Source organism: Cyprinodon variegatus, unplaced genomic scaffold, assembly GCF_000732505.1.
Source record: "Cyprinodon variegatus isolate N-32 unplaced genomic scaffold, C_variegatus-1.0 Scaffold282, whole genome shotgun sequence".
Classification (NCBI taxonomy): domain Eukaryota; kingdom Metazoa; phylum Chordata; class Actinopteri; order Cyprinodontiformes; family Cyprinodontidae; genus Cyprinodon; species Cyprinodon variegatus.
The window spans coordinates 607,736-626,952 of NW_015150735.1; the positions used below are offsets into that span (position 1 = coordinate 607,736).

At 38.7% G+C, this 19,217-nt stretch overlaps 1 protein-coding gene across 7 annotated transcripts in view; it reads right to left on the reverse strand.

Annotated features, from left to right (window-relative positions):
• Positions 1 to 19,217, reverse strand: part of ubr5 (ubiquitin protein ligase E3 component n-recognin 5) — a 60,475-nt gene that overhangs the window by 38,692 nt on the left and 2,566 nt on the right. For 6 of the 7 annotated variants that reach the window (XM_015383339.1, XM_015383342.1, XM_015383340.1 and 3 more), the window contains exons 2-10: positions 9,846 to 9,890; positions 9,278 to 9,359; positions 7,895 to 7,971; positions 6,143 to 6,262; positions 5,399 to 5,687; positions 5,149 to 5,308; positions 4,846 to 4,995; positions 3,374 to 3,585; positions 277 to 393 (exon numbers count right to left, since the gene is read on the reverse strand). In XM_015383339.1, coding sequence (XP_015238825.1) covers positions 277 to 393; positions 3,374 to 3,585; positions 4,846 to 4,995; positions 5,149 to 5,308; positions 5,399 to 5,687; positions 6,143 to 6,262; positions 7,895 to 7,971; positions 9,278 to 9,359; positions 9,846 to 9,890 — 1,252 coding nt within the window. The remainder of the gene's footprint in view (positions 1 to 276; positions 394 to 3,373; positions 3,586 to 4,845; positions 4,996 to 5,148; positions 5,309 to 5,398; positions 5,688 to 6,142; positions 6,263 to 7,894; positions 7,972 to 9,277; positions 9,360 to 9,845; positions 9,891 to 19,217) is intronic. The other variant, XM_015383341.1, reaches the window with a different exon arrangement.

Below are 19,217 nucleotides of genomic sequence, written 5' to 3' on the forward strand. Positions count from 1 at the left end.
AAAAAAAATAATTTAACGACTTAATGATTTTTCTAATGACCTGTGGAAACCCTGTTCATATATCACTGCTCTCAAACATAAATCAAAGTTTAGAGATTTGAAAGAGGGCGACTCTCTGACCTCAGCAGAGGCAGATAAGATCAGGTTTACATAACATTTTTTTATAATAAACAAAACAAGCTGAAAATTAAAGAAACTGAGGTCAATTGATTGGCTGATCAAGCGTGCTCCCCTATTAGATTCATGTTATTCAGTAAATTAGCTGTTCTTCTCCACCTGTGCGTTCCTGTATGGTTCAGGCTCGCTCCATTTCCACTGATAAAGCTCTCCTTTGGAGCTCACGGCGACCAGCTCTGAGAACAAGGCTCCAATGCTCACAAACTTCACTCCGTCCTGGAAGAAAAGGAAGAGGTGGCTTTAAATTAAATGGTCAAATCCCCGTACATGTAAAGCACTTTCCAATACATTCAGCCATTCATTCATAATGATGGTGACAAACTACAATTTAGCCTCAGCTGCCCTGAGGCTCGCTGACAGAGGTGATGCTGCTGTCCCCTCAGAGGGCCGCCACTAGGGGTGTAAATCACACCCATCATGGCGATTCCATTCAGTATCAATTTCCTGAACCAACGATTTGACTATTTTCGATACTCAAGAATACACTACGATACGATTTGATTCGATTAATTAATCATTTTTTTCATACCTTACAGGCTAGACAATGTTTCAAATTTAAAATAAATCAATGAAAGCTGTAATATCGTTATGCATTTTATTTGAGAAACAACAGCAAATAACAGAAGTAGAAAAGTTGTACTCCACCTATGCCTATGAAAACCTCTTTCACTGAAAAATAATATCTCTGTGTTTACGCGAGTGTGTGTGTGTGTGTGTGCAAGCGGAAAGAGGGTAGTGGCTAAAGGAAGCGAGGTAAGGGGGCAAAATAAGTTTAGCGCCACCGCAGCACGGGAGTCAGAATTACATCCAGGAGCAAATAGATAAAATAGAACGGAAGGAAAAAAAAAAAAAAACATGAATCGGTACTCGTGCAGGATGTGTCGATGCATCAATACAAAACGATGATTATTTACACCGCTAGCCCCCACCTATTAGAACAATGGTGATGCTGATCCTAGAGCTCAAAGCTCTATAGAGACTCATAGCAGCGGCTGTTTCCTCTACCAACAACTCTCCCTTTCTATATACATATATCAAATAATAAATGCGTGGAAAGGGCACTTACATTTTGTAGAGGTTAAAGCTGTATTTGTTTTAAAATCCAATTTACATCCGATATACCTAGTTTACAATGATCCCTAACCTTCACCCACTAGTGTGCCACTAGGCAGAGGATGATTACATCTGCAGGTATACAAGGAATAACAAAAAAAAAATAATTATAATAATAATTCAAAAAACATTTGCTAACTTTATTACAGTGGACCAACAAATTAAAATGGACATTAGAAGGTGGGACGCTCTAACACTAGATTTTAGTTTGAGAATGGAAATCATTAAAACAAACCTATTACCAAGGTTATTATACCTCTTCATGGCAATCCCGATTCATATGGAATGCAAAAAAACCTGATTAAAATAGAAACTTTACAGTAACCAAAAGGGAAAGGAGGTATGGCACTGATGGATCTTAGAGAACATTATCAACTGCCCAAATAACTCCCATAATAAATATAAGTGACATAAATTACGAGACGAAATGGAAAAATATCAAATAAAAAGTCCATGGAAGAGAACTGTGGAGTATAATTGGAGATATAGAGATCACTAAGAAAAACACTTGAAAAGTTAATGCTATTACTAGTTTTAACCTGGGCAAAAGGTTACATATTATCCGGAAATGTAAACTAGAGGAACAATTGAGTTTGATTCAGTGGCCAGCCTACAACAAATATTTTACACAGGACTTAAGATTTAAACAATGGACAGAAAGAGGTTTAACAGCTTTGTGTGTAGTCCTTAAAGATGGGTACTTTAAAAGTTTCCAGGAATTACAACAAGAATTTGCCCTTGGAACTCAAGATCGTTTTAGATATCTTCAATTAAGGGACTTCTATAATAAAGAGATAAAACACAGAGTAGACCTAAAGGAAAATAGAATTGTCAAAATGTTGATGGAGACCTATAAGGGGAAAAATATAGAACAGTGTCCTTAATTTATAAATATCTGTTGGAAAATAGAGGCTGTAACACTTTACATATTAAAACAAAATGGGAAAAAAGAATTGGGTATTCAGATAACGGAAGACGATTGGTCGAATATTTGGAGGACCCAAACTATGACAGTTCAGGCTAAAGAACATGGCGGCTTCAGTGGATGAAACTAGCGTTAGCGTGGCTATCGAGCAAGTTTTATCGGAATTACAGAGTATTTCTTCACTGAAAGAAGAGCAAAACACTGCTCTGGAGGCTTTTCTCAGAGGAAAAGATGTTTTTGCTCTTCTCCCGACTGGTTTCTGCAAGAGTTTGATCTATCAATTGGCTCCTCTTCGTCGTCGCTCTGTTAGTACGTCATATGCTTCGTTTATCTGATTGGTTTATTTGGCCCGTCTATCACCAACATAGGCCAATCAGCTAAGTTAACCAGTATTTTCGCCCCTTCCCAAAATTACTGCAACGGAAGGTTTCCAGATGGATATGCGGAGCAAATCCATCTGGCGGAGTCAGGTTACTAATGTTAACCATGCACATATTTTCTGGCTCTGTTCTAAAATTACTCGGTTCTGGAATGAAATACATAGAATGATTGTAGTAATATTAGGTTACACAGTACCTAACACCGGTTTGGTTCTATATCTAGGCCTTTTGGACAAAGTCGTTCTAAATAATGACTGTAACCAGTTACCAGACTGTACCATGAAGCCAGCATAGATTTTTTTCCTCCATTTACATGATGAAAATGACATGACATAAAAATCCAACAAGCCTTATCTTTGCAAAAAAGGAACATTTAGTAAAAACAAAAAAAAAACACAATTAATGGAACTGAAGTCATGGCTGATACTAATACAAGAAAAAAAAATTACAAATATATTATCGGTCCATTTCTTTTTGGGATGTTCCTTGACATTAGTTTGAAAAGACAAATCTGTTTAAACAGAGTGAGGGGCGCGTTGGTGATGCTGCAGTTAAATCACCACCATACTTATAGGCTTTAGACACAGGTTTGAACCCCGACCTCTTGGCCTTTATCACCCTTTTCTTCAATCCCATTTCCTTTCTATCTACTTTCAAAAATAACCAAAATGAAGGACAAAAAAGCCTAAAAAAATCTTACGAAAAAAAAAAAATAACACCGAGATCATAAAGGCAGACTCTACTTAATCAGATGAGTTTGAGTGGAAGCATGTCCTACCTTGTCGGGCCACCACTGCAGCTCCTCCCCCAGAGACACGGGGCTTTGGACAGGGATGCTCTTCTTGTCGAGGCTGGGCTCGCCCTCGCGGCTGGTCGAACCTCGTTCCGTGTCGAACGAAGCCCCGTCGAGCCACCGGCGCTCGCGTAACCTCAATACAGACTCGCGCTCGCGCAACAGCTCTGAGTCACGCTCTAGGGGAAGAAGGAGAACTGGTATGCAATAAGGTCACACCAGTGGGATAGAAATAAGCCACTCTCTGGGAAAGACCCGTCGAAAAAGTTTTAAGAATAGAGAGAAATGATGCTAAGAATCAGTGATATCAAATCAATCAGCTGCAATGATAAAGATTGAGTGGGAATCTGAAATATACGTCGGGTGAGTCACCCTGCATGCTCATGTTAAAATGTGAGGAGAGAGGGAGAAAGAAAGAAAGCAAGAAGTTTACAGTGTTTTGTTTGGTTTTGTTTAAATAGACTGTCTAATAGGATCCCTGTTCAGACAGACGGGCCTAGCGGGCCTTTCTCAGAGAGCTCACAGTATTTACTACAGCCATGCAGCACACAACACCAAACATTTGTCATATAGATCAACTCAACAATTGGAATTAATAAAAAAATAATTCACAGCCTCAGGTTTTTTTAGATCATCTTTAAAGCTCCAGCTGCCAACTTCAATTTTATCCAAACCAGCTTTCTCTAGAAGAGCAATAAGACTGAAGAATACCAAGCATCACACTTTATAGCCTTCTAGCCTCAGGCAGCCGTTTAATACTACGACGAGAGGTGACATCAAGCTCCCGTTGGGAGAGCAGTCACTGAAATACAGGTTTGTACTGCTTTAAATCGAGACAGATTTTAAATCGACCAAATCAGGGATTAGTAACTGTAAACCTAATATTTGTAAACATGTGTTTATTTCTAATAGATTATAGACCCTTATGATAAGCTGTTGTCTAAAGGTTGTTGACAGACGTTATATTTTAAAAGGATAAAACAGGACATCAGCGCTCTGGCTTCCTGTTATCGGCTTTAAAGATCCTGCTAAATGGCTTTCTTCCACTCTGAAGGAACCGTGTCATAGAAGACTGTTTTCTTAGGGGTTTAAATTCCTTATAAAACACTAAAATCAACCAAACGACTTCTAGCTATGCTGTGTTTCCTGAACTGAAAAAGATCAGACTTGATAGATGCTTAGCAACTGTTAACCATCAAATAAAAATAAAAAACTTCAAAAATCGACATTTTTTTATGCATTTCTATTAATGGTCAAACCACATATAGCGGTGAGGGAAATCTTTTCATACGACCCCCCAACTCAGAAATCTCTGTTTAGTGATTTTAAAAGATTGAATAAAACCAAAGAATAAGCTTTAACTTGAAGACCCCCAAACAGAAATCATCCATCACCACCGCTGCCACCAAAGCCTTCTGAGAAGCTTCCTTTAGTCCCATAGTGAGCTGCTGAGTTACCTCTGGAAGATCCGAGCCGTGACAGAGAGGAGCGCCGAAAAGACGGGTAGCCAAAGTAGCTGATGTCCTCAGAGAACATGGCGTCGGCATCAATAATGACGCTGGGATGAGCTGAGTGGATGTCCGCATCCAACAGGGACATCAAGTCTTCTGTAAAACAAAAACAGGTCTGACTGTAAAATCTGAGGTTTTCCACTGTTTTGATTTTCCTAACTCCATTAAGCAAAAAAAAAAAAAACATGTTTGCCACAATTCTTGCTAAAAAAAAAAAGCTGAGCAGTAAAAGAGAACATCTGCACCCACCTCCTGGGAGGTAGGACTCGCTCGCCGTGTCATCGCCGTCATCTCCATCTTCATCATCACGGCTCAGCAGGTTGTTGACAGCGAGGTTGACGTCTAGGTTAGTCCTCTGGAGTTCTCTGATGATAACACTCCTGGATTTCCCCTGTAGGACTACCTGGGCCTGTGGAAAAGGAACTTAATGTCCTTAAAACTGCTTTGCTTGAAAAAATAAACATAAAGAAACACATGGTTTATAAGAAAAGGAACGCACCTGCGTAATTAGCTCCTCTGGAATGACAGATGCTGGTATGACTGGTTGTGGCTGGCTACCCAGAAGCCCAGAGCCACGGTCCCTTCCTGTTCGGATAACTCTAGTCTGGCGCCGGGAGTCGCGAGCCGCCGTTGACGACCTGCCAGACGTACCCCCGCCTCCGCCGCCACCTCCTCCGCTTCCTCCTCCTCCTCCGCCGCTGCTGCCGCCTCCTGCCCCGCCGCCTCCGGCTCCTCCTCCGCTTCCACCTCCTCCACTGCCTCCATTAACCCCGGAACTCCAGCGGCTCCTGTCAAATGCAAAGCAAGGTCCCAGTCAAAGTCTGGATGAGCAAAACTGATGCAGGAGAAACTAAACTAAAGCAGATCTTTAATCCAACTATAAAAATCAGACAAACAGAGCTTTAATTAGATGAAAAAAAGATACATTTATGCTATGCACAACAAATCTAACGGCGCATATTTATTGCTCACATTGAACTGAATATTTGTTGGGTGTTTAGAAGGTAAATGTGCGCTCTGCAAGCTGTGCAGAACAAAAGTATAAGGAAGAAAACCAACAAATGCTGGGAAAGGAGGTGGACGGTGAAAGTGAATAAAATAACTGATTCTTTCTGTACAGGTTGTCATCAGTGGGACACTATTCTCCCTCCTGACTCGCTATGCAGCTGAAAACACACCCTTAACCCACTGCCGTTCTGCGAGCACCAACCTTCACAGGACCACATGTCCTGCCAGAACTTACCCAAGGGTGTTGCCTGCCAGTCTGCCCAGTGTGTCAGAACCAGACAGGAACCAGGGTGGATCACTGGTCCTGCCTGGTCTGGAGCTCCTTCCTGTCCCTGAACCACTGCTCAACTTTGAACTGGAAACAAAAGATGGGAGATGGGTTACAAACCTACAGCAGTCCCAGTAGGGCTGATTAAAGGTTTCTATGTGCACTAAGCAACCCTGGGTCAGCTGAGCAAAAGGTTGACCCAGACGAATCAGACCCCTTGGTTCAGGATTCTGTTGCTGCTTAGTAAAACAGGAGGGGTATTTTGGAGACCAACATGGCAACACCCTTGGGAATCAGAATTGTCTGCAACTCGTTCCTCTTTCAAGACTTTTCTTTGTTAAAAAAAAGTTCTTGGGGCTGCAGCTGTTCTCTCCTAATTCCATTATTTTTAATCATTTTGTTTAGAAAAGATAATCTTCTACTTTTTCTTGTAACATTTCTAAATATGGAGGGATTTTGTCCCAGTAGTGTTGCAGGCAAAGAACACATTTTGTAAATAGAAATAAAATATATATAAAATAAAATACAAAATAAAAAAATGAGTAAATTGAAGTTTGATAGAAATGCAATAAAAAAAAATTTTTTTTACCTTTTTATCTTTTTTTTTACATTTGTAAATTTTCTTTTCAGTTTATTTTATTATTAATTTTCTATTCAAATGTTTTCTCTAATTTTAAGGTTTTTTTTTTTTTTTCCTTCCATAGCATTTTACAGATCAAATTATCTTAATTCCTGGCAGCATCTCTATTGGTCAGCAGGGGCCTTGGTAACAACATTTTTTGAGTCAACAGTGAGCGTTTTTCATTGGGCTTTAAGTGAAGACAATATGAGCTGAGAAAATCCGTGTAAAAACAATTACATTTGACAAAGGAAAACCAATTTGGAAAAAACAAAAATACAAATGTAAAGAAAGTTAAAACAAAATCTGAATCGAAGAGAACAGAGAAGTGGGTTAAAACATTTTCATTTCCAGTTTTTATTATTTTTTATTTAACAAAATGCGTTCTTTGCTTGCAGCAAGAATGGAATAAAATTCACTCCTTCACTAAATTGTTAATTAAAAAAAATCTATCAATTAGAAAAACAAGGGAACCTACACATTTACAGGATATGTGCACAGAAACAGTTCAGATTATACAGAGAAAGAGCTTTAGGACTGGAATGTAAGACTCCATAATATGATAAAAGAACAGAAGCAAGCAGGCTTCCTACGGCTGAACAACCCGTCATAGAAAACTGACCATATTGTTTCTTCCCCCTTTTCCACAAAAGTGCAGCATAAAAAGCTGTGATAAAGAGCAAACTTGTTCAACACAAGCAGTAAATGTTCCTTTGGCAGGACATTTAATGTAATACATACTGAAAGCCAACCCAGAAAAACAGCCAGTAAAGAGGGATTTAAAAGTCTAAAGTGAAGAAAAAAAGACTCAAAGTAAGATCAAACTTGCATGGCTAAAAAACCTAACATGTTTTCAGAGAATAAAACAGCCTTGTTTAGAAAGGCTCAATGCTGTTAACATTGACGCCAACAGCTATCAGAGTCTCCTGTATGCAGGATGCTGTCAAGCCAAGCACAGAAATCCTTAATAGAAACTCTTGGCAAATAAAACCATTTTAAAATTAAAAAAATTAAGAAAAAGGGATAAAAAATGTATTTTTAGTGCCAAAGTGTTAAAAAATAAAAGCCCCTGGGATAAAATCCAACAAAAAGTATCTCACCCATCGCTGCCATCCGGTTTGCTGAGCTCCAGGCGATCGGGCTGAACAGCGAAGCTGATTCTGCACACTCGTCCGTCCTGAAAGAGGCGCAGTCACCACTCAGTGGAACAAACTTCAATTAACTTCTATTGGTTTTAAAAGGAGGTGTAAACTGTAGCCACAATATAGTGTTTTCTTCTATTCTCTCTCACTACTGACCAGTTTGGTTCCAACAAATCATACAGCCTTTTAAAGACAATATTATCTTTTCATGTGTAACCTAAATTCAGACATTGATCAGTCGATTTTAGGGCTTGTGCCAGCTAGCAGTAGCACAGAGATTTTAGACACGGTGCATAATCACATTATATGCCTAAAAAGAATTAAATAATAACTCACTTAATCCATATTAATTTATTTTATATTTATTTATACACTATATACACCAAGTCTCTGTCCTAATAGCATTTAGCCCTTTTTTATTCTAAATAGAATTTCAGCGACGGGTGCAATAAGCAGACAAATGAATGTGGCGCCCGAACAGTGCTGCTTTTACAAACTATGAAGGACTATAAAGAGCCAAACAGTCCTGCAATGCCTTGTGGTAAACAGACACTCAGGGTAGCCGTGGACCAACAGATAAAATAAACCGATCTTCAGAAGCTTGGAGTTCTAAACAATCAAACTCAGATCACAAAGAAAGAGTTTTTCTTCCTAGCAAATGCAAATAGAGACAGCAAAAAAGTACCAATACAATTCTGCTATTTATAATATACTTTCTACACAAGACAGTAGAGACTAAAAATAGCATTGCCATCACTAGCATCAGTGTTAATAAGGACATTTAATCAAACATTCATGAAGTTAACTTGTGTGAACACCTCTTCTTCACTTCATTGAACACCAATGTTTTTACTGGATTCCCAGAGCTGCTCTAGGATTCTCTCTCATGGGATCAAATGTTATGTTTTTTGTTTTATTTCCTTACATTGGACTTTTCTTCATCGTTTTCACACTGGAAGATGCTAACTGGCTTAGCCACAGTAGGCTATTTACCCGTTTACCCTCTGCGCACATGTACAGTGTTTTATCTGCATTGTTATTGTAAATATACAGAAAGGACTTTATTTACTAACAAACTAATCAAAACCAGGGGGAAAAGTAGCAGCGTAAAACACAAAAATAATCACACAAGAGCAGGACGCGCTAATCTTTCAGAAAAACCTTGTATGCAACCAGAGGGTGTTACTGACGCATACATTTAAAAACTGTCAAATAATGAGATTCTGCACCTTTAAAGATGTAAGTCAGCCTGGTTTCTACAGGAATTCACAAAAAGTTTGAGGTTCAATTTAGATCAAATCCAAATATCTGACTAATGCTAACAAGGTCTTGTTGTCTTACCTCAAGGAGAAATCCAGCATGGTTAGGACCAACAACGCACTGCTTTAAGGTGGCCTGCTCCAGCAGACTAAGATGTGGATGACTACAATTAACAAAAAGAAGAATAAACATCATTGGAGGAATAAAGTATTGACAGGATTCCAAAGTCAGAAAATGCTATTGGGATGTCCTGATATCAGACATATTCTAATCAAGTATGAGTTCTAACATTTTAGTACTTGCCAATACATCGTACCGATACAAGTGCTAAATAAAAGCTTCGTCATATTTAAAGTTTTGATCTTATCTGTCTGAAATGCTAAGCTGACAAAGTCAGACTTTTATATCTGACCCACTACAGATTATTTGCAGGAGAATGAGCTTTTTTCCCAACAGGCAAAGGCCTCTTGACAGCTTCAGCTACAGTACACTTAACTGTTTTGACTCCAATCTTTGTTAAATATAGAAACGGTATCGGTTCAGACTATCGGGTAGATTTTACCAGCATAAGCATGAGAAATTGACACCGGTATGGGGCCCCGATACCAGTATCGGCACATCCCTAAAATACTACAGTGACACAACTCACCTGTTGTAGCTGTATTTGTTGAGTTTCTCCGAGACTTCACGGAGCCTAGAGAAAAGAGACAACTTCTATCAGACAAAGAACCAGATTCATGTCAAACAAAGAAAATATCATGTGGGTCATGTGTACTTCAGAGCTCTACCCATAAAACCCAGGAAGCTTCTGACTGGGCATATTATGCAAAAACTGAAAACCAAAGCAGACGGCCCACATTCAGACGGAAATCATCAAGACTGAAATAATAAAAGGAGATAAAATCCAGTCAGGTCTCATTATTACTAAACCATTAGGAAACAAACCAATGAGCTTTAAGCTTTGTGAACGCTTGAAAGTGAAAGAGTTTGCATTAAGATCGACGTCACATGTCCCATCGTCACCTTCCACATGGAGGATAATGGTGGGAAATGTGACATCATCATTTGGTAGAGATTCTTTCCACATTCTGCAGCGGGAAGAAAAGAGCCAACCAATGGGAACATTTTCCAAACATATAGAGAAGAAATAAAGCAAACATCCTTCAGTTAAAGCCTGAACCACAAAGTTCCTGCATACTGAAGAAGTAACTACAAGCTAACGGCAGCTCTCCTGTCTTCAGGGCTAAATGGTCCGACTCCCATTCTAGTTCCAAACACTTTAAAAGCTCCCTCCCACATGAATAGCAAGGCAGCTTTCTTTGCCTTTGTTTCCTGATAACCGCACTCATTTCCTGTCAGCATCACTGACTTCGGTTATTAAGAGAGCTGTTAGCAGTTGTGAGATCTGAGATCAGTATCGACACAGAGGTTGTCCCCTAATAACCTGAAATAAAGAAGAAAAAAAAAAGTCTTTTTCCTTCTCTGTGTTAAAGGAAGACCTCATTTCTGAACAGAATGAGACAAACTGAAAGCTTCTTGAGCCACTTCTGTCTTCTAAAAACTGCAACACACTGTTTAAAAAAAGCAAACACTGAAAACTAAAAAGAACGTCAATGAGACTTTGGCCGTTTCTCAATATGTGTACTTGTGTGTTCTCATGAATCATCAGCCTCAGTCCTAGTGTTCCCATTTACAAGAACAGCAGACCAAGAACGGACAAAGTCCCCGGATGTTGTTCTAACACACACCCCCCCCCCATTTGCCATTTATTTGGCAAATGTTCTTTTGATTTGTGTTTATCTGATATGAAAAAAGTAAGAATTTATTATTCTAGGAGACAGAATAAATAAATTTTAAATATATATATATATATATATATATATATATAATTTGTGTAAATAGCATTTGGAAAAAAGCTACTCCGTTACTAATTAACTTATAACATCTGATGTTTAAAGTTATGCATTACACACAGTCCAAACTTTAAAATTTGGTGTCAATTCTAATATTTCCAAGACTATTAAAGTAAAAAATTATGTAATTGAAAAACAAAAACCATCCAGAAGAAACACTTTTCAAAAAATGTTCTTTTTAACATAGAATTTATAAAACAACAATTTCTCCTTACTGTATAATAGCAAAAAGAAATAGCGCCAATTTTCGAGGTAAACATTGAATCTGTGTCTTTGTCTAGAGCACTTTTTTTCTTTAAGTTTTTTTATTCATTAAAGTTAATAAACACGGTGGATGGAGTAGCCAAACAATTTACTAAAATAACAGTAGTGATAGTTAAGATATTACTCAAGTGAAATTTAAAAAGGGACAGTCCAGTAAATCCACTACTAAAAGTGTATTTTTGTCAAAAACTTACTCTAGTAACTTTAACTAAGTAAATGTAACCAGATACTATCCACCTCTGCAAGTATGTACAGTTAATCAACAACAGATGGTGGGAAAAGCAATAACTGCTTATATTGTTGTTCTAAATGTTATTAGTTCATTCAATGCATCCAGCCTGACTAAAGCCTCACCCCAGGCTCACACCGACTCCGGTCTTACCGTTGCGGTGCGGTGGGTGCGGCGCCGCAGTGATTCCAAGTCATTAAAAAGACGTAAACCTCTCTCACCGGCTGCTGAGCTGTCCGGCTGCGGTTACCGAGACACTCCGGCGCTGCAGAAAATTCCGCAAGAAAGCTATCCTTGCGGCGTGCCGGAGCCCTCCGCAACAAGCTCTCGCAAAAATCCTATATTTGGGCCGTGTTATCGCGTGAAGTTACGTGAACTCAAGTGAACTTCTGTTAAATCTCCGGACCTGTTGCCGGAGCCGCAAAGCCGCACCGCACCGTAGTCAAAAGGGCAGTGTGAGAGGGGGTGTGCGGGAGTTGCGGTCTCCGTCGGCTCGGTAACCGCACCGGAGCCAGTGTGAGCAAGGGGTCACCCTCAAACTGTAAAAGGGCCAGTTCCTTCTGCCCAAAGTGCTGGAAGTACTGGCAAGAAAAGCATGACGTTTCAAAAATTCCTCACGGTAACAATTTGTCATCTCGCGAAAACGATAAACTCCCACCGGTGACGTATACTGCGCGTGACACACCTGCAGTCCAACTCACGTGTGAGCCATGCGCAAACAACAAACATGGCGGAAGGTGGAGGAGACGTGGCCCAAGACCTGGTTCCTAAAAGAGGCTCCAACTCTGTTATCTGGAACTGGTTTGGATTTAAAAAGTCTGATACGGAGCAGAAAGTCGTAATATGCAAAGTTTGCAGACAACCTGTGACGACAAAGGAACACTACCAATTTATTTCACCACCTAAAACACAAACCGGAATACGATGCTAGTCAGAAGATGCACTTTTATTTTTAGTGAAGTGAGTGTAATGTATGTTAGAACTTGCACTGGTATTTATTTACCCAATATATGGCATGTTCCAGCAACTGGTAATTTACACATCTATTTATATTAGGAGGTGATTACTGATTAGTTTTTATTTTCAGTTAAATACTTTTAAGTTCTGTTTCTCAATTTATCAGGTTGTATTTACAGTTGCACTACTTTGCAACTTTTATAAGCCAAGTTATATTTGCTGTATAGCATTTAAATGTGAAATTTGTTCTCATATTTCAGGCTTGTTTGATTGGTTTGATACATTAGGCTGATATTGTGTTTTTGTTTTGTTTTTTATCGCCACTTATTGTTATCATGGTAAAACCTAGAAATTATCGTGATAAATTTGTTAGTCCATATCGCCCATCCCTACTGCTAATATTTTTCCAATCTTACAGATTTTTTTATTTTTATCATGTAGATTAAACCAAGAGGTGGTGCTAACTTTACCTCCAAGATGAAAAGAGAATATGAAAAACATGCATCAGGCTTCTCATCCTAACGTGGATAAACACCACAGCGACTCCTGAATGAACCAGCCCTGGCCAAAGAGCAGTGCTTTCCTTTTTTCATCTTTATACAATTCAGCTCAACCTGTCTAAATGTGTGGTACTGCATGGTACATGAAGAAACCATGTGTGTGATGCACTGCTCCACATGAGCACCCATGAGCTGGAAAACTGATCACCACGTCACACCCTGAAGCCAGCTCAACCCTTTATAAATAGGCCAATGTTTGGTTGCGACTTTGTTCTCTGGTGGCCTAGAGGCTCAACTTCAAAAACCTTTAGGGATGTTAAAAGTGTTTTAACTAAAAAATGTTTTATAACAGAATAAGGGAAAACATGATAGAGTGCTTTCCTTTCACTAAAGTCAGTAATAACCTCTGCTATTTGGAGCTAAAATAGCCTAACAGGAAGAAGGCTTAGTTTTTCTCTTCCTACAAAATAACAGAATAAAAAACATGGCAACCATATGGTAAATATTACCGTATACAGATTGGACTCCGGTTTCTGTTTCACACACCGCCTCCAGAACAATGCACATCACCCCACTGGAATCAGATCTCTCAATTGTGGAGATACTATTTTTTTTTTCTTTTCATCAAATGTAAATGCTAATATTTTCCATACTTAAGTCCACATTTCTTGGCCAGAGCAAATCGCCAAAATGTTCATCTCTATAATTCTGACTTGCAACAGTTTAGCAATCATAAAATGCAAAGCAAATGAACAATCCCAAAAATAGTCATAAAGAACAGACAGTTGCCCACATAGCAGTGCTCTCTCTGTTTGCAGAACGATCTTAAAACTCATCCAGTAAATTCAGGGACTTTAGTCGATGTTTCAATACCATCCTGTTCGACAGGAACCAAACTTTTTATATGAATCATGTGATAGAAGGCGCCTGAATCTGCAGTCATCGCCATTGGATGCCAGGCTTCAAAGGTCTGAAAGTCTGCAGAATAATAATTTGAAGTATAGAGATGATCGTATCAGCTGTGATATTTGCCTTCTTTCTTTATTCCTCTCTGTGCTTCCATCGCTCTGTGACCTTTAGCTGTTTGGTCAAAGCACTTGGTCTCCACTGAGAGCAGACTCTTTCCAACTGGCTTAATATTACTACCATGCAACATTCATGTTGATTACATTTGGAATATTACAGACGACACTCAAAATGAATATTGCTCACACCGATGGTGCGGCAACAATTTGCAATTCATGCTTTAACATAGATCTTGTCTAGCTGTTCTTTAGCTTGTTGTGTTTAGCTTTGTACATTCACTTCTTAATAGGTTAAAAACCTGTAAAATATTTTAATATTTTAAAAGTTTTAATCAAACTCAAACGATTTTAAGCACAGATTAGACTTCTGCAACCACAAACATCAAATGTCGCTTGGGTCTGGTCATGAACCACTTTTGCTGGTATGCTCCTGCACCGTCGGTCTGCAAGTTCTAGGGACGCACAGCAGCGCAAGGGGGAGCCTATCCAAGAACTTGTAAGAACTTCAGCGGCGCCAGCGGGAGTTTATTTTCCAAAACAACAATGGTACGTCTGCAAGATATCACGGTCACTGAGATGGATCTAGAGTTGCTAGACATCGAAGAGGAACAGATTCTGTTTATGGAGTTGGCAAAAATAGAGATTAACCTTTTGTCATAGTTGCCCATTGTAGTTATTCCTCGGTTTTTAAAAATGGTGTGCCCTGGCACCAAATCGAGAAGGACAACCACACAGACATACCAAGGTCCAATCACAGCTGATTTTTGTCTGCGCACTTCTGCTTGAGATCTGCGCGGGCTTGCGACCACCCGACGCGTAGTCAGGATTTTTTTTTTAGGTGCGCACAGAGACAGATTTGACGGTTGCAGAGGCTATGCGTCAGAAGCATAAATTGGCCTTAAAACTATAAAAAAATCCAACTTTTTATGTCATCTTAGAAATATTAAGGGAGCACAAATATTTCCCTTTCCTAGCCACACCCACAACAAAAGAATTCGGTAAGTGAGAGACATGAAATGTAAAAGCAGAAAATAATAAAGAGCCATTTTAAGAATTTCCTGCCATATCAAAAATCGCCTCCAACCTAAATTACTTATGAAACAAAACTCATAATCTCAAAGTAAAAACTGCTGTTGACTTATATAAAGTCATTCTGTCAGTAGAGAAAACAATCTGACCATCTCTATCTAAACATTAAGACACGTCCAAAGTTTCTGTCATGAAGTCATGAGCAGCTCACAGGATTACTTCACACCAGAGCCTAGACCATTCCATTCAAATGTTTGTGATGACTGAGTCAGTAATCACAAGCAAACATCTTTCAAACTGGAAGGCTATTTACTGAACAAATTTCTATTCTAATGAAATGACTGCACATAAAATCATAAAGGGACACAAATGCAGCAGCATTTTAGCAGCACGGGACCAGCTTTCAGCCTTTTAAAGCATATCAGTAAAAAATGACAAGCATGTTATAGAGCAGATTAAATGCAAGCTCACGCCTTGAAATGATATGGAGTTTAGTATTTTTCTCAGGGCACGAGTAAAAGAAGAAGAAGAAGAAGTTACTCATAAGGCTTTTAAATCTGTCATTCTCTTAATTACTAATTAACTGTACAGAATCCCCACAAACTTTTTTCCTCCCTTCCTGGCAGGTTTTATGAGGTAGTCATTTGTAGAGATAGATCGACGCATCAGCCGGACAATATTTTTGGCCAATATTAGGGTTATTGCATTGCCGTTCCCTCAATCTGCAATTTAGTATTTATGTTGTGTTTTTTTTACTTGTTAACGAATGTTTTTCTTTTTGTGTTTAAACTGAGACTTGTTATCATTGTGTCCCTTTATAGCAGGGGTAGCCAATTAAAACACAGTGGGGTCCGAATAAAGAAAATCATCAACCAGTAAAGGTCCGGAGACATTTTAGTTATAATCTGTGTACTTTACACACCATTTAACACTGAAATAAAATTAGGTTTTTAATGCATCCATGTTATACACTAACTTTTTATATAAAAAATATTTTTTTTAAAGTTCATTTTTCCATTTGTTTTTTTTAAAGTAGAGATCAATAATATATTGGTTGGTATATAGGCAATTTCCTGTTTCACATATTTGATAAAACTCCTTAACTGATCATTTATTTTATTTATTTATTTCATATGGCTTAATGTTGGCAGTGGGCTTTATGCTGCCCTGCAAGCCTTTAAACCTGGTTTGAATGGAGACAAAGCCGTTCTAAAGCACATATCAAGGTGCTCAGTTTGAGCCTGGATCCATATTTATTTTTGATTATGTTCATGGTGGAGAATCCTGCTTCATAGCAGCAGGTTGAGCCAAACATACTCTAAATGTGCAGGGTCATCTTTGAGCACCATTTCACTTTTCTGTCACCAGTTCACCACAGTTCTTCCAGCAGTCCACACTTTCTCTGCTCTCTTTTTCTCATCGTCTTCTCCTTCTTTCCCATCGCCTGGCTTGCCACAGGTTTGCCTGCTGTGTCTAGAAGTAGCAGAAGCAGCAACCCAGACTGACAGCAGCTCGTTGGATCATTTGTATCACATGTAGCCTGGTCCCAGGGGGATTTACCGTATTAACAGGAGAAGCAGCGCAAATGAAATTCGACACTGTCGTCGGACAACATGCGGTAATTTAGAAATGTTTTAAATTAGGTTGGGTCCAGATTAGCCAGCAGGTGGATCTGGATCCGGACCACGGTCCGCTAATCCGTGACCTCTGCTTTATAGCATGTAAACTGAAGAAAGAAAAGCAATATTGGCTCTAAGAGTCGGACCGAAAACATCTGCAGCCCATATTGGGAATCGGACTAGATTGAAAATAAAATTCCTTTAAAAAAAATCAGTTGATCTATAGTGATTTGTTTTGAAATTCAAAAAATAAATATATTATTATTGCAAACTATTCACGAATATAGCAGCACACCTCGAGGCAGCTGTACAATTTCTAGATAAGGGGTTGATTCTTTATAGTGGGATTCAGAATGCATCCTATAAACTGGGGATTCAGAATGCATCCTATAAACTATATATATATATATATATATATATATATATATATATATATATATATATATATATATATATATTTATTACATTTTTTTTTCACCGTCTCAAATATCGAAAATATTGCAATAAATTATTAAGTCCAGCAAAGTCTGCTTTAAAGCAATTTAAATTATATTAAGTTATTTCTATTGTTGTTTATTTCCACCATGTTATAGATGGTGAATGATCCACATTTTACACAAAGAACCAATATTTATCCATCATCAACGTCCTGTAAGTAAATCCAAACATCGTCTTTATGACAGTTAAGCATCTCAATCATTTATTGTTTAATCTTAACCATTTTACTACTGTATTATTGTGGAGGATTTCAGTCCATGAAGACAATTAAACCACCTGAAAACAGTGGTTTAGCACAGTATATTTAAAAGAGATGTTAAAATATCCCCATTTTAATCTACTATTGTTTTTTTATACAACTAGTGATATTTAGAAATCCACACCAGAAGTTAGAAAACAGTTACAGCTTTTAAACAACATTTATTGACAATATGTGATAAAATTAAAGGACTTGTTTTAAGCGTGTTTCAATCGTTACATGCAGCTCACAGTGTGAGACGAAACCGCAGGGTTTCATCGTACAGTGAAAGTTCACAGCTCACGATGTATGTTCTCACACTGATGCGATCTATCTGCTCGCACTGTACGTCTAAAAACCACGTGGGACTCAGCTCCGCAGTGAGATGGCGCTACTCTGACTCGTCTATCCGAAAGCCAAACGAGTAGAAGAGGAATATGAAGCGCACTAGAGTGAAATGCGCTGCCTTGGCAATTTTTGCGATTTTGTGTTGAAAGCCCTAAAAATGAAGCCACAATGTATTTGGACAAAGACATGGCTAAGCAAACATGGCTACTACAGTCTGTCAATTTACAGAGAGAACCCCATTTCACTTGCACCCCCGCAATGCTTCTGTGTTTACATCTGAGAGGAAGAAGAAAAAGAAGAATCCTTGTTTGCGCACTGAGCGATTTGCCCACGACCGCCTTACGATGTTAGACTGAATTTCAAACATGTTTGATTTTCTCACGATTCCACGATGGGAAAGGGTAAAAAAAAATCGCACGGTGTATGCCCGGCTTTAGGAAGTGAATCAGAACTAAAGTCTCTGAATTGAAAGGAAACAATTGGCTGTGAGCGCAATGGCATACTGTCCAACTTAACCTGTATGAAGGCTTCGTTTGTCTTTTTAAACTGCAGGAAGATGAGAAACATTCAGATGACTATAATTTGATGCCTATCTGGTATTTTATTTTTGCTGAAACACTGTTTTTACTTTATATTTTATAAGTGATTAGAATTTTGACTTAACTAAGGTTTGGATGGGCTACTTGTATGGGTATTAAAACTTAGTAAGCACTATCACAATACCCAGTTTAGTGGACAAGGCCTACAGTGAGTTTTCCACCTTTAAGCCAGAGTCACAACGGTTGGTCAGATTTTTTTAAGCTGTGACGTGAATTTATTTTATTTTATTTTTTTTACATGACACCGACTGTGGAAAGGCTTTGTATTGGCACTATGGGTTGTTGTCTTTTTAAGCCAGATTTAATGTCTCATATTAAAATTGTTCTGTTCTCTACATGATGATCAGGCATTGATCTTGGGGACCCGAATGCCGAGGTGTTTGTCCTGGACAAAACCTATCTGGGGATGGATCTAGGCAGCGGTTACATTGAGTTTCACCTTTGCTTTGAAAACACATTGTTCCTCCTGTCAAACCCAAGAAATTTTGCTGAATTACTGCCTAACCCAATCTCGGTCAGAACTACGGGTGCCTTCATGTTCATCCCTATTCTCTCTCAATGAGTCCTAAGAACCACGACCTTTTAAGAGACGTATTCTGTCCAATTGGACACAAAATCATGTTTGGTGTGACCCAGGCTTTACCATTCCAATCTATAAAAGCCATGGGCTGGGAGCCCACCAAATGCTGCATGCAAGCAGTCCTTTACAATTGTGAGATTGTAAAAAGCGGTATTGTAATAAGACATTAGCTACGTTTACATGCGCAAAATTTCCCCGATCCGATCCAAACCTTGGTTGATC